Source organism: Lampris incognitus, chromosome 8 (genome assembly GCF_029633865.1).
Source record: "Lampris incognitus isolate fLamInc1 chromosome 8, fLamInc1.hap2, whole genome shotgun sequence".
NCBI classification, from domain to species: domain Eukaryota; kingdom Metazoa; phylum Chordata; class Actinopteri; order Lampriformes; family Lampridae; genus Lampris; species Lampris incognitus.
In genome coordinates this window covers 50,298,681-50,321,450 of record NC_079218.1, presented here as the reverse complement: position 1 = coordinate 50,321,450, position 22,770 = coordinate 50,298,681, and the positions used below count along the sequence as shown (strand labels likewise).

At 48.3% G+C, this 22,770-nt stretch overlaps 1 protein-coding gene across 4 annotated transcripts; it reads left to right on the top strand.

The window, feature by feature from the left end:
- The first annotated feature begins 1,375 nt into the window (after positions 1-1,375).
- ftr83 (finTRIM family, member 83) lies at positions 1,376-18,337 on the top strand. Of its 4 annotated transcripts, none has more exons than XM_056284553.1 (8): positions 1,376-1,853; positions 12,425-13,114; positions 13,584-13,679; positions 13,874-14,107; positions 14,512-14,671; positions 14,775-14,831; positions 16,458-16,526; positions 17,511-18,337. In XM_056284553.1, the coding sequence occupies exons 2-8, from the start codon at positions 12,539-12,541 to the stop codon at positions 18,035-18,037; spliced, it is 1,719 nt and encodes a 572-aa protein (XP_056140528.1). In that variant the 5' UTR covers positions 1,376-1,853; positions 12,425-12,538; the 3' UTR covers positions 18,038-18,337. The 4 variants fall into 4 exon arrangements, with proteins under 4 accessions (XP_056140528.1, XP_056140531.1, XP_056140530.1 ...); XM_056284556.1 differs by lacking the exon at positions 17,511-18,337 and adding an exon at positions 17,091-17,172; XM_056284555.1 differs by lacking the exon at positions 1,376-1,853 and adding an exon at positions 1,881-1,998 and having other exon boundaries at positions 12,487-13,114.
- Positions 18,338-22,770: the final 4,433 nt, after the last annotated feature.

Genomic DNA, 22,770 nt, shown 5'->3' with positions numbered 1-22,770 from the left:
AGAGAGAGAGAGAGAGAGAGAGAGGGAGAGGGAGAGAGCGAGAGAGAGCGAGAGAGAGCCGGGGGGAGGGGGGGCAATAGGCTGGGAGGGAGAATGAATGAACTGGAAAACTAATGGACCAAACACTTTTTTGCATTTTTCAAATGGGTGTATTTTATTGTCAAATATCTCATATTACCGTTCGTCTGCCATCGGTTTTCCCCCCAAAGAGAACATAATGAGTTTTCCGCTAACATTACAAAACCCACACTTCCAAACAAAACACACGTAGACTGAAGTCGGTTTTGAAGTTTGGAGGTCACATTGTGCCCAATAAACAAACAAGAGCTACTATAGATGACAGTTAACGTGTCACGGTAACTTCAAAAGCAATCGTGTGCTACTTTCGATATCATTTGTTGCTACTTTCGGTATCATTTGTTGCTACTTTTGGTATCATTTGTTGCTACTTTCGGTATCATTTGTTGCTACTTTTGATACCGTTTGTTGCTACTTTTGTAACCAAGCTTGTAGTGTCTTTGCCAGAAGTTCGGGTCGCTTTAGGCGCCGTCTAAAGGAGCAATTTGAGCTGGGGCACGAGCTCGCAGTGTTTACACTGAGTATTTACACTGCGTCCTGTCCGACCAGTCCGCTCACCTCACGCAGGTGTAGCTGTGTAGTTGTAACTGTGAACATGTAGACATAGTATCTGTGTGTGAAACAGGGAGAAAATATTCCTCATGGAGGCATACCAAACACACACACACACACACACACACACACACATTCCTCTTAGATGCAGCACTATTGTGGTGATGGACGTTTTGTGTGCGCTTGACACAACCACAGGTTCTGCTGCATTTCAGTCCCACAAACTTGCTCTACATGTTTGCTTTTGATTCACCATCATCAGATTCCAGCTCCGTGGTTCACTCTCTGCATCAGGTATCTGCTTACGTCACCCCCCCCGCCCCCCCAAATTAGCATCTCAGCTAGGCCTACTCCTCGGTTTCCTCCGTTTGAACATCTCCGCTCGCTCATGACCCCAGCGTGACCTCAGCGTGACCTCGGAAGCCACCGTGTCAAAGAACTATTGGATGAGATCATGTTTTCGTGGGAACCGACCCCAAAACGTCCGATTGATTTGCGGCCGCAATGAAAACTGGCTGCGGAAAAACCAAAGCGGCTGTTCATTTAAGATTGTGCAAAGTACATTTCGCCCCTCCCTCAACGCACAGCTTACGTCACCTCATGGACAGTTTCGCCCGGCTCCATATTTGGTCGGGTTTCTGATAAGCCAGTTTTTCTTTCCTTCCTCTTCTTTTTGTAGAGATAAAGCGTTCCTGAGCGAATGGAGAGCTACCTGCTTACACATTAACTCTGTCGGACGGGGAGGACAGGCCGGCTGCAGACCGACGCCCGTGATTTGTGTGGGAAAAACGTGCTGCTAGGAAACAACGGGAAAGCGCGGGAGACGAGCGAGTTAGTCTGGGGAAATCTCAGTCTGGAGTTGAGAACGTGCAAATGAGACGTGATCAAATCAGTCACGGTGCATTATAATTAAATGGCGATCAGACGCTATCGTGGCTCCTTCTCATAGTAGTGCCGTGTCTGTCACGAGCCTGACGTTCTTCTGCTCGCCAGGCAGAAACCCGCCGCCGGATCTGCTCGGGCCAAGATGAAGGTGAAAGGCGAGTCTTCCCTGAGGCGTATTGGATGACGTGTTTCTGAAGAGCAGGTGGAAACACAACAAATGTGGTCATCTCATCATCAGAGACAAAGGCCCAGCTCACAGAGTGTATTGACGTGTCTTGTACCCATGTCGGCGTCAATACGCCTGCAAGATACAGGAACACTACTGACACCCGCCAGAGGTGAGTCTGCAGCCTGGACGCCATCAGAAAGCAACAAGGCCATTTTCAGGACCAGCTGAGTCCACCACGACCAACAGCAGTCCTTACTGAGAGAACCACAGGTTTCCCCACGATTAAAACCAAAGATGAGAGAATGTCAAGTGTGGTATGTGGCTAATGCTAACATACAACATAGCGGGCACATTTCTGTGGCATCTTCCCACCTGCTGCCCAACGACTGCTGGGATAGGCTCCAGCATCCCCGCCACCCTGAGAGCAGGATAAGCAGTTTGGATAAGGGATGGATGGATTATTTTATTTTTATTTCTTTCTTTCTTTAGCTAGCTAGTTAGTTATTTTTTATTATTTATTTAGTCATCCATCCGTTATCCGAACCGCTTATCCTGCTCTCGGGGTGGCGGGGATGCTGGAGCCTATCCCAGCAGTCGCTGGGCAGCAGGCGGGGGAGACACCCTGGACAGGCCGCCAGGCCATTTTGTTTTATTTTGTTACTAATTTTATACATGACATATGCCACTCTGTAGTTGTACAGAGTGGCAGAGCTTCCGAGGCCTCAGACGAGCAGCCTGCCACTGCAGAGACAGTGTGACGAAGGTGGGGCTTGCACAGCGAGACTGGACACAAATTGCACCGCAGGTTTCAGAAAGCGGCTCTCACTCGACAAACATCTCAGAGGAGCTATTCGTTTTGCCCGAGACCTCGTATTTCAGATTCAGCAAGGAACGCCATGATGCGTAAACCGTCAGCGTGCGGAGACGTTCTCACGTGGTTAACTCGTGTTCTGCTGGGCGAGCAGACGAGTCAGGGGTATCAAGGTGCAGTCCCGGCCGCGTGTGCCAGTCAGTGTGTCACACGCGGGCCGTAAAGCCTGCTGTAAAACATCTCCGCGGTGGCAAAGGTCACCTCCGCAGGGGCAAAGGTCACCCGAGGTCTTAAAGCCACAGCCACCAGCTTGTTGCACACGTTAGCATCATTTCAGCCAGTTGTGTGCGTGTGTGTGTGTGGGGGGGGGGGTCTGTTGAGCTCTGCATGCTCCCTTTGCACCGTCTCTGTTTTTGTCTCATTATTTTCAATCAGCTTTTGGTTTGTGGATCACTGAAATAGTAAAATAAGGGATGCAGGCTGATAAGGATCCTGCATTTGAAACGAATGATGTCGCCGATGTGCTCCGATATAAAAAAGCGGAAGGAGAGAAAGAAAAGGGAAAATGTTTCGTTGTTGCTTTAATGCTAGAACGGCCTAGAGCGGCCTTTAACGCTAGAATGGCCTAGAGCGGCCTTTAACGCTAGAACGGCCTAGAGCGGCCTTTAACACTAGAACGGCTAGAGCGGCCTTTAACACTAGAACGGCTTAGAGCGGCCTTTAATGCTAGAATGGCCTAGAGCGGCCTTTAACACTAGAACGGCCTAGAGCGGCCTTTAACGCTAGAACGGCCTAGAGCGGCCTTTAACACTAGAACGGCCTAGAGCGGCCTTTAACACTAGAACGGCTAGAGCGGCCTTTAACACTAGAACGGCCTAGAGCGGCCTTTAACCCTAGAACGGCCTAGAGCGGCCTTTAACACTAGAACGGCTAGAGCGGCCTTCAACGCTAGAATGGCCTAGAGCGGCCTTTAACGCTAGAACGGCCTAGAGCGGCCTTTAACACTAGAACGGCCTAGAGCGGCCTTTAACACTAGAACGGCCTAGAGTGGCCTTCAACACTAGAACGGCTAGAGCGGCCTTTAACCCTAGAACGGCCTAGAGCGGCCTTTAACACTAGAACGGCCTATAGCGGCCTTTAACCCTAGAACGGCCTAGAGCGGCCTTTAACACTAGAACGGCTAGAGCGGCCTTTAACGCTAGAATGGCCTAGAGCGGCCTTTAACGCTAGAACGGCCTAGAGCGGCCTTTAACACTAGAACGGCCTAGAGCGGCCTTTAACCCTAGAACGGCCTAGAGCGGCCTTTAACACTAGAACGGCTAGAGCGGCCTTTAACGCTAGAATGGCCTAGAGCGGCCTTTAACGCTAGAACGGCCTAGAGCGGCCTTTAACACTAGAACGGCCTAGAGCGGCCTTTAACCCTAGAACGGCCTAGAGCGGCCTTTAACACTAGAACGGCCTATAGCGGCCTTTAACACTAGAACGGCCTAGAGCGGCCTTTACTGATCTGACAAACGTAACAAGGCGTACAAAAGGTGAAATGTAAAAATAATAATAAAAAAAAAACTGAAAATAACCATTGAAACAGTCCCGAACAGATGGAGCTGCCAGGGAAGAGGAGAAGAGGAAGGCCAACGAGGAGGTTTATGGATGTTGTGAGGGAGGACATGCAGGTGGCTGGTGTGACACAGGAAGATGCAGAGGACAGGAAGAGATGGAAACGGATGATCCGCTGTGGCGACCCCCTAATTTTAATTTCTCTTTTTTCCTCATTTACGATATCTATATACTAGAAGAACCCCGCTACAATGTAGCGGTTTGGTTCTCCACTCGTCCTAAATCTCCCTCCTCTTCATCCTGCCAGCTAACCGCCTTCCCCCTGCCCCTAAACCCCCCCCACTCCAACTCCCTCCCCCCAAATGCTCAGAAACATCTGAAATGCCGAGAAAAGTGGTTTTTAGCCATTTTTACAAAATGCATATTTTGCACAATTATGCGTAATTGTTATAATTATTTTAATTTTCTGCTATTTTTCTGGTCCTCTCTGGAACAATACCTACCACCTCCAAAAAAAAAAGGAGGATCATAAGTGCATTTTTGTAAAAATGCATATATTTTGCATGATGGCAAAACATTATTAAGTCCCAGAACATTTTTTTTATATAGGTGAAAAAAATCAAAGATGCTCAGAATCATCTGAAATGCCGAGAAAAGTGGTTTTTAGCCATTTTTAGAAAAATGCATATTTTGCATATTTATGCATAATTATGCATAATTTTAGTTTTCTGGGATTTCCCCCTTACTCTCTGAGACAATACCTACCACCTCCAAAAAGAAGTAGGATCATAAGTGCTTTAGTTTTCTGTCCCGCTATCTACACTAACTAACACACACACACACACACACTAACACCACACACACACACATTACGAAAATATATGGGTAGATATATTTTGTGTAATTGGGCATAATGGGTATATAGAATCTCGTGTAGTGCTCAAAGCTGTTTGATGAGTTTAGTTTTGGGTGATGTTTCTGGTTATTGCTGTTATATTGCTATACTATGTTGTTATAGGTTGTTGACTTTTAAAGTAACTGTGGTACTGTTAGACCCCAGGAAGAACAGTGATTAATGGGGATCTGAAATAAAGATAAAGAATAACGGGAACAGCCGAAAGTAGTAGTAGTAGTCCCAAACAACGACCAGAACTTAAAAACTACTAGAAGGACTGACACCAAAATTAACATTTTAACAACTTTAATAATGTTTTTCAAACCATTTAAAATGGCCGCTGTCCAACACCTGTAAATACTGCCACACCTGGGTGGTAGTCATGGTGTGTCTGTACCCAGACATGTTGGACATAATCAAAAATCAAGTTTAGACTATTTCTCTCCACTGGAGGACGCTAGTGTGTTTCTAGGCCAGAGCAACGAACTTCACGAAGGAAATGACGCGACCAACACACGTCATCAATAGTGACGGGACGCGCAAATTACGCGCGGTCATTTTGACCGCTCATGGTCGTTTTAGGTAGATCTTACAACTTTTTTTGTGCAATTGATTAAAGCTCATTTTAATGCAAATATGTGCAATTTCAGGAACAGTCAGGTAGCGGCAGATATGTAGGCTACCCCCCCTCCCAACAAAGTTATTAAAAATACCATATCTATTCATTGATACGGTGTAATGAATGAGGCAGTTTACTCAAATTGTTTGTCTTTAATGAACTCCATCGGGGCATCCCCATGACATCTCTGACCTCAAGTACTTCCGTACATCATAGCCTGATGTATCAACTGTAACGTGATAGGTTACAGGAATACTACATCGCCCTTCTTAAAATAAAATGCCTTCATAAGATACAACACATTTGGCATCAAGCACATTTCTACTGCCCCAGTAAGTAAACCATGTTACGACATAAGTGCATTATTCTAAACGTGCACATTTTTTAAAACACTGTAAATATTTCAAGGCAACAGTGAAAACATAACAATGGCATTTTTTTCAGCATATGATAAACAGAACGCTCGAACGAGGTATACCCTTTAGGTAAGTAGGTAGGATAAAGGGGTAAGTATCATATTCAAATCTTGCATTCAGTATGGTCAGTGCAATTCAAAAATTGTAACGTTCAACATAATGATTATACATGTCTTTTTTGTTGCTGTTGACAGATGTCCATAGGGCAGCAATCCGCCTACATCCTTTACATTTACAGGTCAAGGACCTTTCTTGGGTTAACTCCACATCCAAACCTGATAGTGTACTTGTATGAAGATGTAGTGTCCGGTGTTGATGTCCCTTGTTCTGTGCCATCATTTGGTTCTGGCTGTACTTCACAGCTTGTGTGTGTAGTGTTGTCCCTTGGCTGTAGCAGGTGATGACGATTGCGACGATGGGCTTGACCCTCATCAGTGTGGACGTTGTAGGATCTCTCTGTGTCTGCAGGCTCTGTGTCAGGTTTCCAACGTCCATTTGGCTGTTGGATGTGGACTGTGTCACCACACTAAAGTGTTGACAGTGGCCTTGCACTGAGGTCATAGAATTGCTTCTGTCTGTGCTGACACTACTCTCCTGGCATGCACAGCCTTTTGACAGAACACTTGTGGCTGGAGTTGTTTACCTGTGGTGGGAAGTACTGACTTCAGTCGTCGACTCATTAGCAGCTGGGCTGGTGACTTCAGGCCGTCGACTGGAGTGTTGCGGTACTCCAACAAGCTGAGGTATGGATCCTTTCTTTCTGCTCTGGCTTTGTCCAGTATCATCTTGGCTGCCTGGGCGGTTCTCTCTGCAAGGCCGTTACTCTGTGCATAGTGGGGGCTAGAAGTGATGTGGTTAAACTCCCATGCTTCTGCAAAGCTCTTGAACTCCCTGGAGCTGTAACAAGGACCATTATCACTGATAACTCTCTCAGGTATTCCTTGTCTAGCAAATATGGCCTTCATTTTGTGGATGGCTACAGACGAAATAGTGTGATGTAGCCTTTCGATCTCAAAGTATCTACTGTAGTAATCTACAACTACTATGTAGTCTTGCCCTTCAGAAGTGAACAAGTCCGTACCTACAACCTCCCATGGCCTCTCAGGAATGGGATGCAAGATCATTGGTTCTTTCGTGTTTGAGCTGTGGCGCTCTATGCATATGGGACATCTCTCCACTACATATTCTATCTGTGCATTCATGCCAGGCCAAAAATAGAATGTCTCTAGCTCTTTGTTTACTCTTTTCTACTCCCACGTGTCCTTTGTGTATGCGTCTTAGCATTTCTTCTCGTAGTGTGTGCGGAACGACGATTTTCTCACCTTTGAACAACACACCATTGATTTCTGTGATCTTGTCCCTGTGATTCCAATATTCAGCTACACTGGGTGGAGACTTCTTTCTTGATTCAGGCCAGCCGGCCTGAATTAGCTGTTTAAACATGGTCAGCTGTGCGTCTTGGGATGTAGCTGCCTGGATTTCCGTAAGCTTGCTGTCACTCACACGTAGGTTACTCATGAGCATGTGTACTTGGGCATCCATGCCTTCACTCAGATTGGTCTCGTCGGTGACGACTGACTTCCTGGACAATGTGTCTGCGACTGGAATGTCTTTTCCAGGGCGGTGCATGATAGTGATGTCATATCTTTGCAGTTGCAGTATCATGCGTTGAAGTCTGACTGGTGCTGCTGCGAGGGGTTTCCTCAGTATCGATTCGAGAGGCTTGTGGTCAGACTGGATGACTATGTGGCAACCATACACGTATTGGTGAAAGTGCTTACACCCAGAGAGGACTGTGTAGAGCTCCTTCTCAATTTGAGCGTAGTTTTCTTCAGACAGATTTAGTGACTTTGAGGCGTATGCAACTGGCCTACCTTCCTGTAGGAGCACTGCTCCGAGGCCACTCTTGAATGCATCAACTTGTAGTGTCAGTTCCTTTTCTGGATCAAAGTATGTGAGGACTGGACCTGGTTCCTGTACAATCAGATATTTCATGTTCTGGAACGCCGTGTTGTGTGTTGTATTCCATACAAACTCACTGCTTTCCTTCAGTAGTTTACGTAGTGGTGCATTCACCTCTGACAATCTGGGTGCGAATCTGGCCAGGTAGTTGGTCATCCCCAGTATTGTCTCAAGCTCTATCTTGTTCTGAGGTCACTCCATATCTCTGATGGCTTCCATCTTGCCTGGGTCTGGTTTGATGCCTTCATGACTCAGCCTGTGCCTGAAGTATTTGACCTCTGGAACACAGATGACACATTTATCTGGGTTACCCCTCATTCCTTCATTCTCTGCAGCATGGCCCGTAGGTTTGCGTTGTGCTCCTCTTTTGTGCTGCCATACACCAGAATGTCATAAACGATGGCTGCAATGCCACTGAGGCCCTCGTAGGTCTTATCAATCCTCCTCTGGAACTCATCCTGTGCTGAAATGACACCAAAAGGAAGGCAGAGAAACCTGTACCGGCCAACCACAGTGTTAAAGGTTGTCAACACTGAAGGCTCTTCTGTTAGTTTGATCGCCCAGTAGCCTGACCATGCATCAAGCACACTGAAATATTGTGCTCCAGCCAGCTTCGGTGTGATGTCATCTAATGTAGACACTGGGTAATGTGGTCTTTGTATTGCCTGATTAAGGTCTTTCTCAGTCTGCCAGTGCTGAGTTTTTCAACAACCACCAGTTCTGTTACCTTCTGGATGACTCCAGCTCTTTCCTTCTCATCCAGCTCTTCTTTCAAACGGTTGCGGAGCTTGTGTGGAATCCGTCGTGGAGGGTACACCACTGGAACTGCATCTGGTTTCAGATGGGCTGTGCATTCTCCTGGGAACTGTCCAATGCCCTTAAACACATCAGAGTACTCGGCCATATTGTTAGTAGGTTCATTTTGTGCAGCATCGACAGATAGCACCAGTTTGACTAAGCCTGTGTCTAGGCAGGCTTGCAGGCCTAGGACAGGTGGACCCTGTGTACTGACTATGTAGAACTCTCACATGACAGTAGTGCCTTAGTACTTGCATTCTAGGTCACACATCCCTGTCACGTGCAGTGCTTGACCACCATATGCTCTGAGTTTTATTTTTGCTGGTCTTAGATCTACATCTCTAAAGTCCCTGTCATAAATGTCTCTCGGTATTGTGTTTACATAAGCATCTGTGTCCAGTTTAAACTTCAGTTTGTGCCTTTGTGGTCCCAACTCCAGTTCAGCAAATGCTTGCCTTTTGTCATTATTACTGGGATTCTTAGTAACCGTGTCTATGAAGAATTCATCCTCGGTCACATTGTAATCTTCTACTATGCCATGCACTTTTCCTGTGTATCTTTGTTGTTCTGGTCCTTTCTTGCAAGCTTAAGCAAAGTGATTAAATTTCTTGCACTTACTACACTGGTTCCCTTTTGCTGGACAGACCTCATTGTCATTGTGTTCCCGTGCACAATATCCACACTTCTCATTTCTGTATTGTTTGTGGTCATCATTTCCTTTGAAATATCACCCCTGTCTGTGGTTAGCTATTTCATTCCTGTGGGGCTTCTCATTTACAGCATGCACAGCCGCATCGCTACTGGCGCGGCTGCCAACCATCGTTCTGATCTGTTCCTGTGCTAGCTCATGCGATCTAGCGATTTCGATGGCTTTCTCTAGGGTCAAATCTGGTCCGTGTGTAAGCAGTTTCTCACGCATTCTTGGTGAGCTGATTGCAAAAACAATCCTATCCCGGATCATTTCATCGTTGTTAGCATAGTTACAGTCTTTAACGAGTACCTTTTGCTCTGTTACAAAATTCTCAAAGGACTCTCCCGCGTTCTGCATCTTTTCATGAAACTTGTACCTAGCAAAAATCGGGGTTGGCTTTAGGAATCACGTACTCCTCGTATCTATCATAATACTGTAACGTGCATGGATAAGTAGACACGCTGGCCGCTGGTTGGCGGGTCTGACCCTTTAGTCTAGCGGTTAGCGATGTCCCCTGCGGTGCGGGCGATACGGGTTCGCTTCCCGGCCGCGGCAGTTCCTGTGGTTGCATTGTCCCCCGAATTCGCTACATTGGTGGCAGAAGTGGGATGGAGCGACTGTAAGGCCATCGGAAGCGCATGCGCCCTGAGGCGTGAAGGGGCTGATATGCTTAAGCGCGGGGACGCGCTTCCCGAAGGAGGGGGGTAGTGTAACGTACATGGATAAGAAGACACGCTGGCTGGCAAGGGGTGGTAGCTGCCACCTCTGGGACACAGTCTTGCCATCCCTGTTGCCACCCCATTTATAAATCAGATAATATGTTTTTAAAGTATATTTTATGTACATGCATGGTGAAAAAATCTCTAGATCTCTAGATCCACCACTGTCCGAACCGCTTACCCTGCTCTCAGGGTCGCGGGGATGCTGGAGCCCATCCCAGCAGTCACTGGGCGGCAGGCGGGGAGACACCCTGGACAGGCCGCCAGGCACCAAGACGCACAAACGACGCCTACGGCTGGGCAGAGGACTGGACAGGATGAAGAATTGAGATGCTTATCCTCTGTAAAAAGATTTAAAATGTAAATATATACACTGCCAAAATACTTGGCAGATGATAACGCTGGTCAACACAATTTTTCTTGCATGGGGTTTGTCAACGGATTCTAGCTAACTTTTGGGTGCTGAATCCAAATCTGGCATTAGTTTTTGCCTATCACATCAGGTTTCTGAACTATGAAAAATCATTATTTTCGAGAAAACAGCAATTTTACACTCGAAGTAGAAGCTCGATAGATGCAAAAATGATTAAAATGAATAAATAAACACCCAGCCTAGCACGAAATTACTTAGGAAATTAGTAGGGGTCATTTTTATCCCCACCAAGATTGCCAGACTAGATGGTCAACTTTTGCAAAATCCTGAATAAGGAGCACACAGATAGCACGAAAACTTGATGTGATCGAGCAAATCTGAGCTCAGATTTGGATTCAGCAGCCCAAAATTAGCCAAAAACAGTTTCCAAAGTCCATGCAAGGAAAAAAAAAACTATATTTTTGTAGACCAGAGTAATGCCAAAGACAAAAAAAATCGATTCCCTTTGCACTTCTTAGCACATTGATCTGCAAATACAGATGTAGGGAAAGATCCAGCTAAAAACCAGAGATGCATGAAAATAGGTTGTTTTGCAGAAACAGAGCCACAGACGAGTAACACTGACGAACAACTGCTGTTTCACGGTAACATATCTAGACATCCAGCGCCGGGCCGTCAGCATGCGTATTCTGACAGTACCGTGGCCCGTGTGGATGGACAGCAGCGCTGCGGGCCTGGCTCTCCGCCTCTGGCTCCAACACAATGGAGGCTTTCAGCAGGCTCCTCTGGCCGCCTGCTATCTGGACCATCTAGTGTGGTTACATTCCATTCTCCATCTGAACAACCTTGAAACTTCATCTCAGTGTGTGTGTGTGTGTGTGTGTGGGGGGGGGGGTGGGGGGATGGGGGGGCGTTATTTGTGCAGCAGAAAAGCTTTGCTTTGGACGAGGCAGGATTCTCTTAATCACCTGTTTTCGGTAGATTGAATTTTATTTATTTGGGAAATCGTCAACGTTGAAATCGCACTTGAGCGGAATAAACTTGTTCACTGGTCGAACCTCAAACTGGCACTCAGCAAATCCGCCGCGGCTCAGAAAACAATGAGGCTGAACGTAAAAATAGAGTTGTCAACCGACCCTTCACGGTCACATAGTGCATTGAGACTTCACCCCTCGGTGAAAAACAAATATATGAGACCAGGGCCTACTCCACGTGTATCACTGCAGGGCATCCAACGACTGCTCCTTCACCGCATTAGAGGAGACGTGGACGTCGACTCGGGTGCTGCGAGGCCAGAACCTCCAGCCAGAAGGAGCTGTGTTTTATTGTTAGGGCCTGGGAAGGAAAGACTGTATTGTAGAAGGTTAGATAAAGAGTACAAGAGGTCAGTTTCTGTCTGAACGTGAAGGGGTTGCCGTGCTTAAGAGCCAATTAAGCAGACTATGTGTCCGATCTGTGCGGCACACTTCATCGCTATGACTGGGTTCACCAGGGAAGTGGGCCGACCCGCTTCCCTGGTGAACCCAGTCATTTATTTTTATCAGGCTTTTTCTTTAATGAAATAGTAGATTTGTTATTTTCAACGTTAAGTTGTATTTTAATATTTTACATCGGTTATAATCTCAAAAATGAGGTTGCCCGCTTGTGCCGAGGAGCTCCTGCAAGTAGGTAAATGAGCCGTGGCGATTCAGTAACGTGTCCTTGACTCGTTAAGAGTCAGCAAATTCTGTTTTTCCATTTGATGAATGAAACGAAATGCCATTCATTCTATTTGCACGGCGCATTCATTCGCTATCTTACTCGGCTGCTCTCTCTCCTTGCCCCACCTTCTTTTTATTGGTTTCGGCTTAACCAGTTTAACCTCCCTCTCTGTTTACTCTATATAACGTGCACCTGTAGCGCCTGTGGGATCACTTTGCCTCAGCGTGGATTTACTCGAGGACTCCTGCTTCACTTCACAGACTTGCTCTGCAACCGCTGGCTTAGAAGACGCCCCACAAAGCTGCAGCAGCCATGGCATCGGACCAGGAGAGCTGCTACCTCTGTAAGGAGTACCTCAGGGACCCGGTCACTATTCCATGCGGCCACATCTTCTGCTCCATCTGCCTGAAGACGTACTGGGACCATGCTGACCACGCTGGCTCCTATGTCTGCCCTCACTGTAGGGTCACTTACAATAAGCGGCCCACCCCGCGGCGACTGGGAGGCTCCCGGCACTCCAGCCTCCTGCGCACCTCGGAGTCCTTCCCGCCTCCTCCTCCGTCTCCCGACTACAACTACGCAGGGCCCCAGGACGTTGGCTGTGACATCTGCGTTGGCAAGAAGCACAAGGCCGTCAAGTCCTGCCTGATGTGCCTAGCCTCCTACTGCGAGAAGCACCTCAAGCCCCACTATGAATCAGCCACCTTCAAAAGGCACAAGCTGGTGGATGAAATCGGCCACCTGGACCGCCAGATCTGCCCCCAGCATCAGAAGGGTCTGGAGCTCTTCTGTCGGACGGATCAGATGTGCATCTGTGTGCTGTGTACGGTGAAAGAGCACAAGGGTCACGACATGGTGTCTGCTGAGCAGGAGAGGGCAGAGGAACAGGTACGACTCGACTTCTTCTGCGTGTGCGTCTGTTTCTAGTGATAATAAGGCGGCTACGCATAACGACTCGCTCCGCAATGGGCACTAAAGGACTTTTGAGTGTGTTAAGTTCAAAATTACAATCCTATATTCGTATATATCGTCGCATTTGTTTTCTATCATTTCTGAATAAAGGGTGCCGTGTGTTAAAGGTTTGCACACCACTTAAATCCTCGAGCAGTGGCAGGTTATACATGGAACAGAAGCTAGGTTGATGTGGCAAGCCCATAAAACAAAGTCTGCAGGACTCAGCGAGACACACCCATGTGAGAGAGGCCATTTACTGTGACCTGCTTCAAGTCATTGGACTTTACCTCTGATAACTGTTTTGTTTACCCTGATTAACACACTGAAAACTCTCTCAAAAGGTTGACCCGTCTGAGCCGTTTTATTTTTTTACAACGCATAATGACTGTGGATTTCCTCACAGCAACGGCTGGGTGCCACCCAGGCCGAGATCCAGGAGAAAATCCACGACCGGTTGAAACAGATGGAGGAGCTGAAGCAAGCTGTAGACTCCCTCAAGGTATGTGCCACCATACACCAACAGACAGGCAGGCAGGACCGGAATAGCCGCTGCAGATTCGACAGATTATCAGAAAACCTGCACCCAACACAGGCAGGACTCTGTCCTGCAACCACCACGACGGCTTCAGCCAGTCTAGCTGCAGAAGCCGGCATCCGGGTGATTTACGGCACTTGTCTTTATTCCCTATGCAGAACTCGGCCCAGAGAGCCATGCAAGAGTGCGAGAAGCTCTTCGGGGACATGCTGCGCTCCATCGAGAGGATGCAGCAGGAGATGTCCAAACTCATCTCCACCAATAAGAGGGCAGCGCTGAACAACGCCGAGGGCCACATGGAGCGACTGAGCCACGAGATCGCTGACCTGAAGAGGAGAGACAACGAGATCACCCAGCTGTCTCGCACCGAGGACCATATCCACTTCATCCAGGTGACGAGGCAGCCACGGCCACATGTTCAGCTCACAATAGCGGCTCATATAGCGCAGCGTTTACCCAGTATGATGGTGTCAACATTGATTTAGCTGTGCTCAATACGTGATGCATTTTCTGACTCCATAATAATACCACTTATTTTCTTTTGTACACAATATTGTGTATGCGGTATATTGATGAAACATGCTTACTAGCAGCATCCTTTATAGCCACCTAAAAATGTCCTTATTTGGGGATGCTTGAGTCCTTTCCAGTCTCACAACACTCATTTGACCGTTCCAAACACGTTTTAAATTTGCAGTCAAGCTGCTAAAGAAGCCACTAGAGTAAGTCGCACGCGGTAAAACGCCGATGCAGAATGACGAGCTTCATCTTTGACTTGCTGCTTTCTTGGCATCAGAGCTACCACATGCTGATAGCCCAGACGGAGGCCGAGGAGCTTCCCACGGTCAGCGTCAACCCCTACTTCTCCTTCGGCCCCGTCACCAAGGCCGTGTCCGAGATTAAGCAGCAGCTCAGCGAATTCGGCAACGACGAACTGGTCAAAGTGGCCAAGACAGGTGAGAGAGCGGGCTGAAGGCCCGGCGTTTCAACGAGCTGAGCAATGAGCGCGCACGGTGACCCGGCGAAAACTAAACCATGATTTGTTTTTTCATGTTGCAGTCAACAAAATGCCTTTCTGTCAACTGGACGAGGCAAAGAGGAGGCGGACAATGAAAGGTGAGCCAACGCAGAGAGGAAACCTCCCAGCTCCTGATCATTCCATGTAGGAACGGGAATGGCACGAATCCATTTATCGTTCAACACCGCCCATGTCGTTGTTCGTTTCCAGGAAACGATGTGCAACCACTTCTTAAAGTTGAAATTATTCTAATGTGGTGGCGGGGGAGCTTGGACAGGGGAAGCTGAAAATGGGCTCAGAGTTTTCTTTCTGCTAAGAATGTGTTGAACTCCTGTGTTCGTGGCCAACGTCTCGAGCTGCGTGATGCTATCAGCAGGTGCTGAGCTCCGATAGCGACACATTTACCCCGACTGATAACGCTACGGATAAGGACCGCCGCGCTGCGGTTCACACACACTATCGCCACGGCAAACACAAACCAGTTTCACGCTGCACAACCTGAACTTGGATGACATGACAATGTTATATAAGTTCAGGAATCCGGAACAATCCGGAACAATTTATTTGTTCTTTCATCTTATGAGCTAGTACGTACACAAAAGAAAGGAAACTCCGCCTCCCCCCCAGCCCACGGCAGTGCAACACACAAGACAGAAACACATATCCAGAAAAGCCTCCCAAAACACCGCCACCAGAGACACACAAAAACAGAGAGAGCAAGGAAAAGCAGCCAACAACACGGTCCGCCCAGTGCAACACAGTCCAAAAACTGCACCGCCCAGAGAGCCAACGCCAGCCGGGATGACTGTCGGAACTGCCGGTCTGCATGGGCCAGCAGTTAGCCTAGCCTGCCCCGCCTCCGCGTCCCATCAGACCGCCCTCGGCGTTTCCCCCTCAGGCGCAGCAGGGCCGTGGTCCCTGGGCCCACCGGATGCCATAGACCAGGCTCACCCAGCCGATCCAACGCCAGCCCCTCAGACACACCTCCCCCGCACTCCACACAAATGCAGGCGCGGACAAAAACACTGCAGAGTCGATGCTAGGCGAGGCCGCCGCCAGGCCTCCTCAGTGTTTCCTCTCAGGCAGGGCCGTGGGCTAGCAGTTAGCCTAGCCTGCCCCGCCTCCGCGTCCCGTCAGACCGCCCTCGGTGTTTCCCCCTCAGGCGCAGCAGGGCCGTGGGCTAGCAGTTAGCCTAGCCTGCCCCGCCTCCGCGTCCTGTCAGACCGCCCTCGGTGTTTCCCCCTCAGGCGCAGCAGGGCCGTGGGCCAGCAGTTAGCCTAGCCTGCCCCGCCTCCGCGTCCTGTCAGACCGCCCTCGGTGTTTCCCCCTCAGGTGCAGCAGGGCCATGGGCTAGCAGTTAGCCTAGCCTGCCCCGCCTCCGCGTCCCGTCAGACCGCCCTTGGCGGTTCCTCTCCAGGCCCACAGGACGCAGCAGACCGAGATCCCTCAGCCGACCCAGTGCCAGCTCTCCCGATGATCAAAATCAAAACTTCACATGATCACACAAACTTAGACACAGACGTAGACGTGGACAAAGACGCTGCATAATTGGTATCGGGTGAGGCCGCTGCAAACGCGAGTCCGCGCCACCGTCCTCCCACACCGGAAGCGGTGTAATTATAAGTCGTAACTACAGCTTCACATGGAAGTTTAAAAGAAACTTAGTTGAACTGGTCAAAAATATAAAGTTTTAATGATCCCTATTTTCCCCTTTCTCTTTTTAGGTGATGAAGTCGCCATGTACAAATCTGTGCCAGCCAAAGAACCTCAGCACAGGGAGGAATTCCTCAAATGTGAGTGTCCCCTCATAGGGGAGTGATGAAGAAGAGCATCACTTCCTGTTTAACATGTGATGATGAGGCCAGTCACGTAGTGTTGAGGTTCAGGGTCAGACCCTGTGGTTCCTCGCAGAACTCAATTCCAGAGTCGCGGTGGTAAATACAAACAATCACTTGTGTACGAGTAGATTTGAGTAGATTTGGATTTCTATGGAGGTGAAAATGACCAATTGGACGCAATTCCAAAGTGCAGACTACAGGTTTTTGAATCGAAGTAAAAACCTAATTTTGTTGATAACGGCAGACGCAGACAGCTGGCGAGTACCACAACAAAACAGACAAAACAATATCGTGAACGTGGAGCAAATCTGGGCACGCACCTAATCGCACAAAACTGTTCTTTTACTTGAACGGTTGCAGGGTAAAACGGTTCTACTGAATAGGCCACGCCTACTTATGCAGAACATTACTGCCGTGAGTCCAAAACCGTAGCTCGAGGTGTGACGTATAATGAAGTGCTAGATGGAATTCTGTTTGTGGTTAAAGTCACAAACAGTGTCGATACCTGTGGTATTCCAGATGATAGGCCACCCAGATCTAGCCGAGGCCACCGGGTGTCCCACCAGCTCTGACCTGCTGAGGTGGAGGTCCACAGCAGCAGGCAGGTGACCTTCACCCCCAAACTACTCTGACAGCCAGGTGTACAACCAGAGGGTCTCACACCAAGCTATTATTATTGTTATTACTATTGTTAGTTAGGTACATATCTAACAGAGCTAACAGCTGTAATAGCCATTTAGTTAACCACTGGGACACTGCAGTTGGGCAAGGCCGGGTGGACGGTATGTCTTCTGGGATATAGTAACTTTGCTAATATTTGTTGCATGACTTTACTCATCTACTTCTAACATGTGACAGTTAGGGTAGCTGCTGCTAGCTGCAAAATCTAAAACCACTGCTGAGTATTACTAATGAAATGCCTTTTGTCTCTGTCCGCAGACGCTTGCCCGCTCACATTGGACCCAAACACGGCGTACAGGCAGCTCTACTTGTCCCGCGGCAACAGGAAAGCCACCCTGAAGCGAGACCCCCAGTCCTACGGTGATAGCGCCTCCAGGTTTGACTGCCTGCCCCAGGTGCTGTGTAAAGAGCCCCTCTCCGGAGGCACCTACTACTGGGAGGTGGAGTGGAGCGGAGAGGGCGCCGCCGTTGGAGTCACCTACAAGGGCATCAAGAGGACGGGGTATGGCGACAGCTGCCGCATCGGTTACAACCGCAAGTCCTGGAGCCTCTTCTGCTCCGACTCCAGCTATTCGGCCCGCCACAGCAAAGACCAGCTGGAGATCAATGCACCCTACTCCTCCCGCATAGGGGTCTTCCTAGACCACTCTGGGGGTACCCTGTCTTTCTACAGTGTAGGGGACAGCATGTCTCTCATCCACCGCTTCAAGGCTTCTTTCGGTGAGGCTGTCTACGCAGGCTTCTGGGTGTGGTACGAGTCGGCCATCACCATCAGCCAGCTTTGAGAGCATCACAGCCACCCATTGGTCATTGTGCGTTGGTGATTCAATTTTCATATAGGTTTACAAATCAGATTTTTTTTTACAGATTTATGTGTCAGCAAAGTGTTTCCATGAAACTGTATCGGGAAGGTATATTTTGGATTTTAGATTTTCTGCAAGAGGTCAAATAATGTTGGCCGTAATGATTGTTTTGATTCTTTAATATGACCACCGGCAGGGCATAGCAGTGGATGTTATTCGCACCGCTGCGTTTTATATCGGTGATTCGCACTTGTACATTTACCAATTAAAGATTTTGCAACTTCCCCAGCTTGTGAAATTACTGTTTCCCTGTCACTTCTTACTTCCATTTCACAGCCTCCCCAAGCCGACACCCCCGCAGTCCAATCCTCCTTCCTCCCGTCACTCATGTCACGAGGCGGTATGAAGCTAATTCAGGCTCTGTTAGTAGAGAAAACAGAATAGCTGGTTTTGTATGGGTGTGTCTGTGTTTGTGTGTGGGGGGGGGGGTCAAACTGTCACAGCACAGGCACATAACTGTCATTTGGTAAACGGGGAAGGCGTAGTTGCCACACCCACAGGTCTCGCCGATATCTGCGTCCGCTACCTTGAGCCGTGACAGGAGTCTGTCCTTGGAGAAGGAGCAAATAGTGGGTCTTGGTGAGCGACCGGCTCTGTCTGAGGACGCAGTCGAGGAAACCCTAGAGAGGAGCAGCTTAAAGGATCCAGAGTTGGAGGCCGAGACAAGAGGTTGTGGTTGGCAGGGTCTGGTTAGACCGGTTGAAGTAGGTGTTAGACGGTTTGTAGCCAAATCGACCACATGTTTTCTTTCAGATTTTGGTATTTGAGGTCGTCGTTTAAGATCAGCCCTAAAGGAGTTGTCTGACACAATACAAAAGGCTAGTCAGTGGCTGTGGATGAGGAGAAATCAGTGCGGTTGGGGGGGGGGGACTCTGATCCTGCTGATAGTAAGGTATGGAGGCAAACACCGAGGTGGCCCGTATGAAACTGGTACCACTGAGCATGCCTTAATGGTGCCAGTGGGTTAGTCATCAGGTAGGCCTGTATACGGTCCAGAGGCAGTAGTTCGAGATGAGTGGCGGCCATTTAGGAGGCCTCTATGAGGTGAAGAAGAGAGTGCAGGCAGGGTGGAGTGGGTGGAGAAGAGTGTCAGGAGTGATGTGTGACAGAAGGGTACCAGCAAGAGTTAAAGGGACGGTTTACGAGATGGTTGTGAGACCAGCTATGTTATATGGTTTGGAGATGGTGGTACTGATGAAAAGACAGGAGGTGGAGCTGGAGGTGGCAGAGATGAAGATGATAAGATTTTCACTGGGAGTGATGAAGAAGGACAGGATTAGGAAGGAGTATATTAGAGGGACAGCTCAGGTTGGAGGGTTTGGAGACAAAGCAAGAGAGGCAAGATTGAGATGGTTTGGACATGTGTGGAGGAGAGATGCTGGGTATACTGGGAGAAGGATGCTGAATATGGAGCTGCCAGGGAAGAGGAGAAGAGGAAGGCCAAAGAGGAGGTTTATGGATGTGGTGAGGGAGGACATGCAGGTGGCTGGTGTGACAGAGGAAGATGCAGAGGACAGGAAGAGATGGAAACAGATGATCCGCTGTGGTGACCCCTAACGGGAGCAGCCGAGAGTAGTAGTAGTAGTAGTAGTAGTAGTAGTAGTAGTAGTAGTAGTAGTAGTAGTAGTAGTAGTATGCGAATGGTGCCACTGAGCATGCAGTAACGGTGGGGTTGGACACCACCAGCTCCGTGTAGTGCTGGTGGTGTTTGTTCAAATTGACCTGCAGGATGGTGGTAGATGGAAGGTGTTGGGCGGCACGGTGGCCCAGTGGTCAGTGCTGTCGCCTTACAGTCCTGAGTTCGAACCCTGGGTTTGTCCAACCTTGGGGGTCATCCCAGGTCTTCCTCTTTGTGGAGTTTGCATGTTCTCCCCATGTTTTCTCCGGGTGCTCCTGTTTCTCCCACCATCAAAAGACATGCATGTTGTTGTTAATACCCCTGTCTGTGTCCCGGACCGAGGCATGGCAAGAGACCTGGAGTCGGTCCCCGGGCGCTGCACGGCGGCTGCCCACTGCTGCTAGCTACACAGCTAGGATGGGTTAAATGCAGAGCATAATTCCCCTACGGGGATCATTAAAGTATATCAAAATAACTTAAATTTTTTTTTAAAAAAAGCAGAAAAAGGGGTGGTTCTGGGACGCCAAAACTCACCGTTGAGCCTTCTGGAGGTGGCATGGGCCTAATTCAATGAATCATCCGGGATGGACGGTGCCCCCTTGATAACCTCCATGAAATAATCATATTGGACTCTCGAGTTGGCCAGCTAGGGATTGTACCGGTACGCCGACGGCGGGCTGTTTCAAGCCAGCAGCGTCAGCCGCCCCATTAGCTCAGCGTTTGGAAGCCAGATAAGCCGTCTGAAACCGTGTTCATGGAGATTTGCCTCATGTCCTGCCCTTAGATGCAGGGGGCAAGCGGGTGAGGTCGTTCTGGTGAACCGTGTTGCCCCATAATCATCAGCACAAGGGATCTAACACAAGATCCTGTGCATTACTCAAATAACAGCACAGTAAAGCCGTAGGAGAGGTGAACGTGTAACGTCCTTGGATCTTAGCGAATGGTTAACCTGCCAACGGCCCCGAGCCGTGACTCACAGGAAGTTCACGAGAAGAAGTCGTACGCTTCACACACACGTTTTTCCTCTTCCGTGAATCTCACTTGTTTCCAGCGACAATAAATAAATAAATAAATAAATAAATAAAGATTTGCATCATACATATATTACTCTAACATGCATTTGGTCATTTATGTGTAAAATGTGCTTGATCTATCCTGCAACGAGCTGTGTTACTCCAGTTCTTAGTAGCTTGTAGAGAAAGTAGAGAAAGTAAAGAGAAAGTTGGATCTCGTGCTTACGAGATCCAACTTTCTCTTTACTTTCTCTACTTTTTTTTTTACTGTCCATCGAGTTGAAAACAGTGCAAACTCAGAATAAGAAAAAAAAAACTCAGATATCCCAAATAAATGCAGTGGAGCCGTTTGAATCTCTGGCGGCGGTCTAGTTTTAGTGACTAGATGAGTAAAGCCTGGGGTTGCTGGGGTTATCTCCTTGGTGGGGGTCTGCAGTCTGTGTGGAAGACTTCTTTGAACAAGTTGGTCCGAGTTGTTTTAACTCTGCAGCCAAGTGCCAGCCCTTTGCATGTGGAGGCTATGACGCACCCTTCAGGGCGCAGCTCCCACCTCCCTCCCTCCCTCCCTCCCTCCCTCCGGGTCAGAGTGGACGAGCTTTGCTGTTGTGCTGTCAGTCTGTTTTCAGCTGCAGTGTGCAGTTTGTGCAGTTTGTGCAGTTTGTGCATGTCTGCTTACTGCTCAGCCACTGTTCGTCCCACCATGATTCATGTGCTTTCTCATCTGGTGTTCTCTGAAATCCAAATCTGTATGTATTTGAATGTGTTGGGGCAGAACTAAAACACCAGACTAAACTGCAGTGTGCTTTTTAAAAAAGGATCAGCTCCATTGTGTAAAAGGAAGTTAGGTTCTTAAAAAGAGCTCCTGGGTGTTTTTATGCAGCTGTGAGCATTTTCAAATAATAATAATAATAGAAAAAATAGATTAAATGAGGAAAAGAGATGAATTAATCTGACACTGTGAGTGCTTTAAAGTGCAACTTCCACGTCCTCCATCGTTATCTGCTCTGGCTTAATTTGAAGTAGTTTTCCTCAAACTTCAAACGGAGACTGTGTTTAGATACTCGTCTTAATTCCTGAAGGGCTTCCAACAGCCATGTTACAACCTGGTCATCACCTCAGACTGTTTGTTGATTGTAAATCAATTTTTAGTGCACGTCATTTAAAAGAAAATCTACTTTGCACTGGTGAAAAACAGCATAGGTGCCCACTTAAAGCTCAGGAAATGAAACCCAAAACCTTTTCAGTGAATCTGGACCATTGTAGTTTGCAGAATAATCCTTCTGTTTACCGCCAGCCCACCAAAATACAGAAGAGAACAGCTACTCCCAGTGGAGGAACGGGTGCAATGCTGGAATCACTGCCACTGCAACCTTCAAGTTTCTGGGAACTACTATTTCCAGGGACCTGAAGTGGGAGACCAACATCAACTCCATCCTCCAAAAGGCCCACAAGAGGATGTTCTTTCTGAGGCAACTGAGAAAATGTGGTCTGCCACAGGAGCTGCTGAGCCAGTTCTGCACCGCAGCCGTTGAATCAGTCCTGTGCACATCCATCACAGTCTGGCTCAGAGCAGCAACAAAACATGATAGGAACAGACTGCAGTGGACAGCAAGGACAGCAGACAACACCCCTACCCCACCATGTCCAGGACACAGTCTGTCTGAACTCCTGCTCTGGCAAGCACTACAGAGCAATGTGCACCAAAACCACCAGACAGAGGAACATCCCCCCCCCACACACACACAGACCAGCTCTCTCATGAACACTTAACAACATGGTGCAATAATGGACACTTATTATGTAAATATGACACTCTGTAAACAGCCCCTTCTGGTCAGGGTGTCTCACCTACCTATCTACGATGCGCACTTCTGCTTTAAACCAGATGTGCAATACAAATGTTTGTGCAATACAAATGTACAGTTGTAAACACACATTCAACTGCTGTATACCGGTTACAATTATTGCTGTTCATTTTGTGGTTTTAACAGTAGTTGTGAGGTGGGTGATAGAAAGTGTATACT

Bases quoted from the DNA above. Each gene is read 5' to 3' on its own strand.
- ftr83 (XM_056284553.1), top strand. From the start codon at position 12,539: ATGGCATCGGACCAGGAGAGCTGCTACCTCTGTAAGGAGTACCTCAGG. The intron at 13,115-13,583 runs GTACGACTCGAC...ATTTCCTCACAG, and splicing joins AGGAGAGGGCAGAGGAACAG to CAACGGCTGGGTGCCACCCA. The intron at 14,832-16,457 runs GTGAGCCAACGC...TTCTCTTTTTAG, and splicing joins GAGGAGGCGGACAATGAAAG to GTGATGAAGTCGCCATGTAC.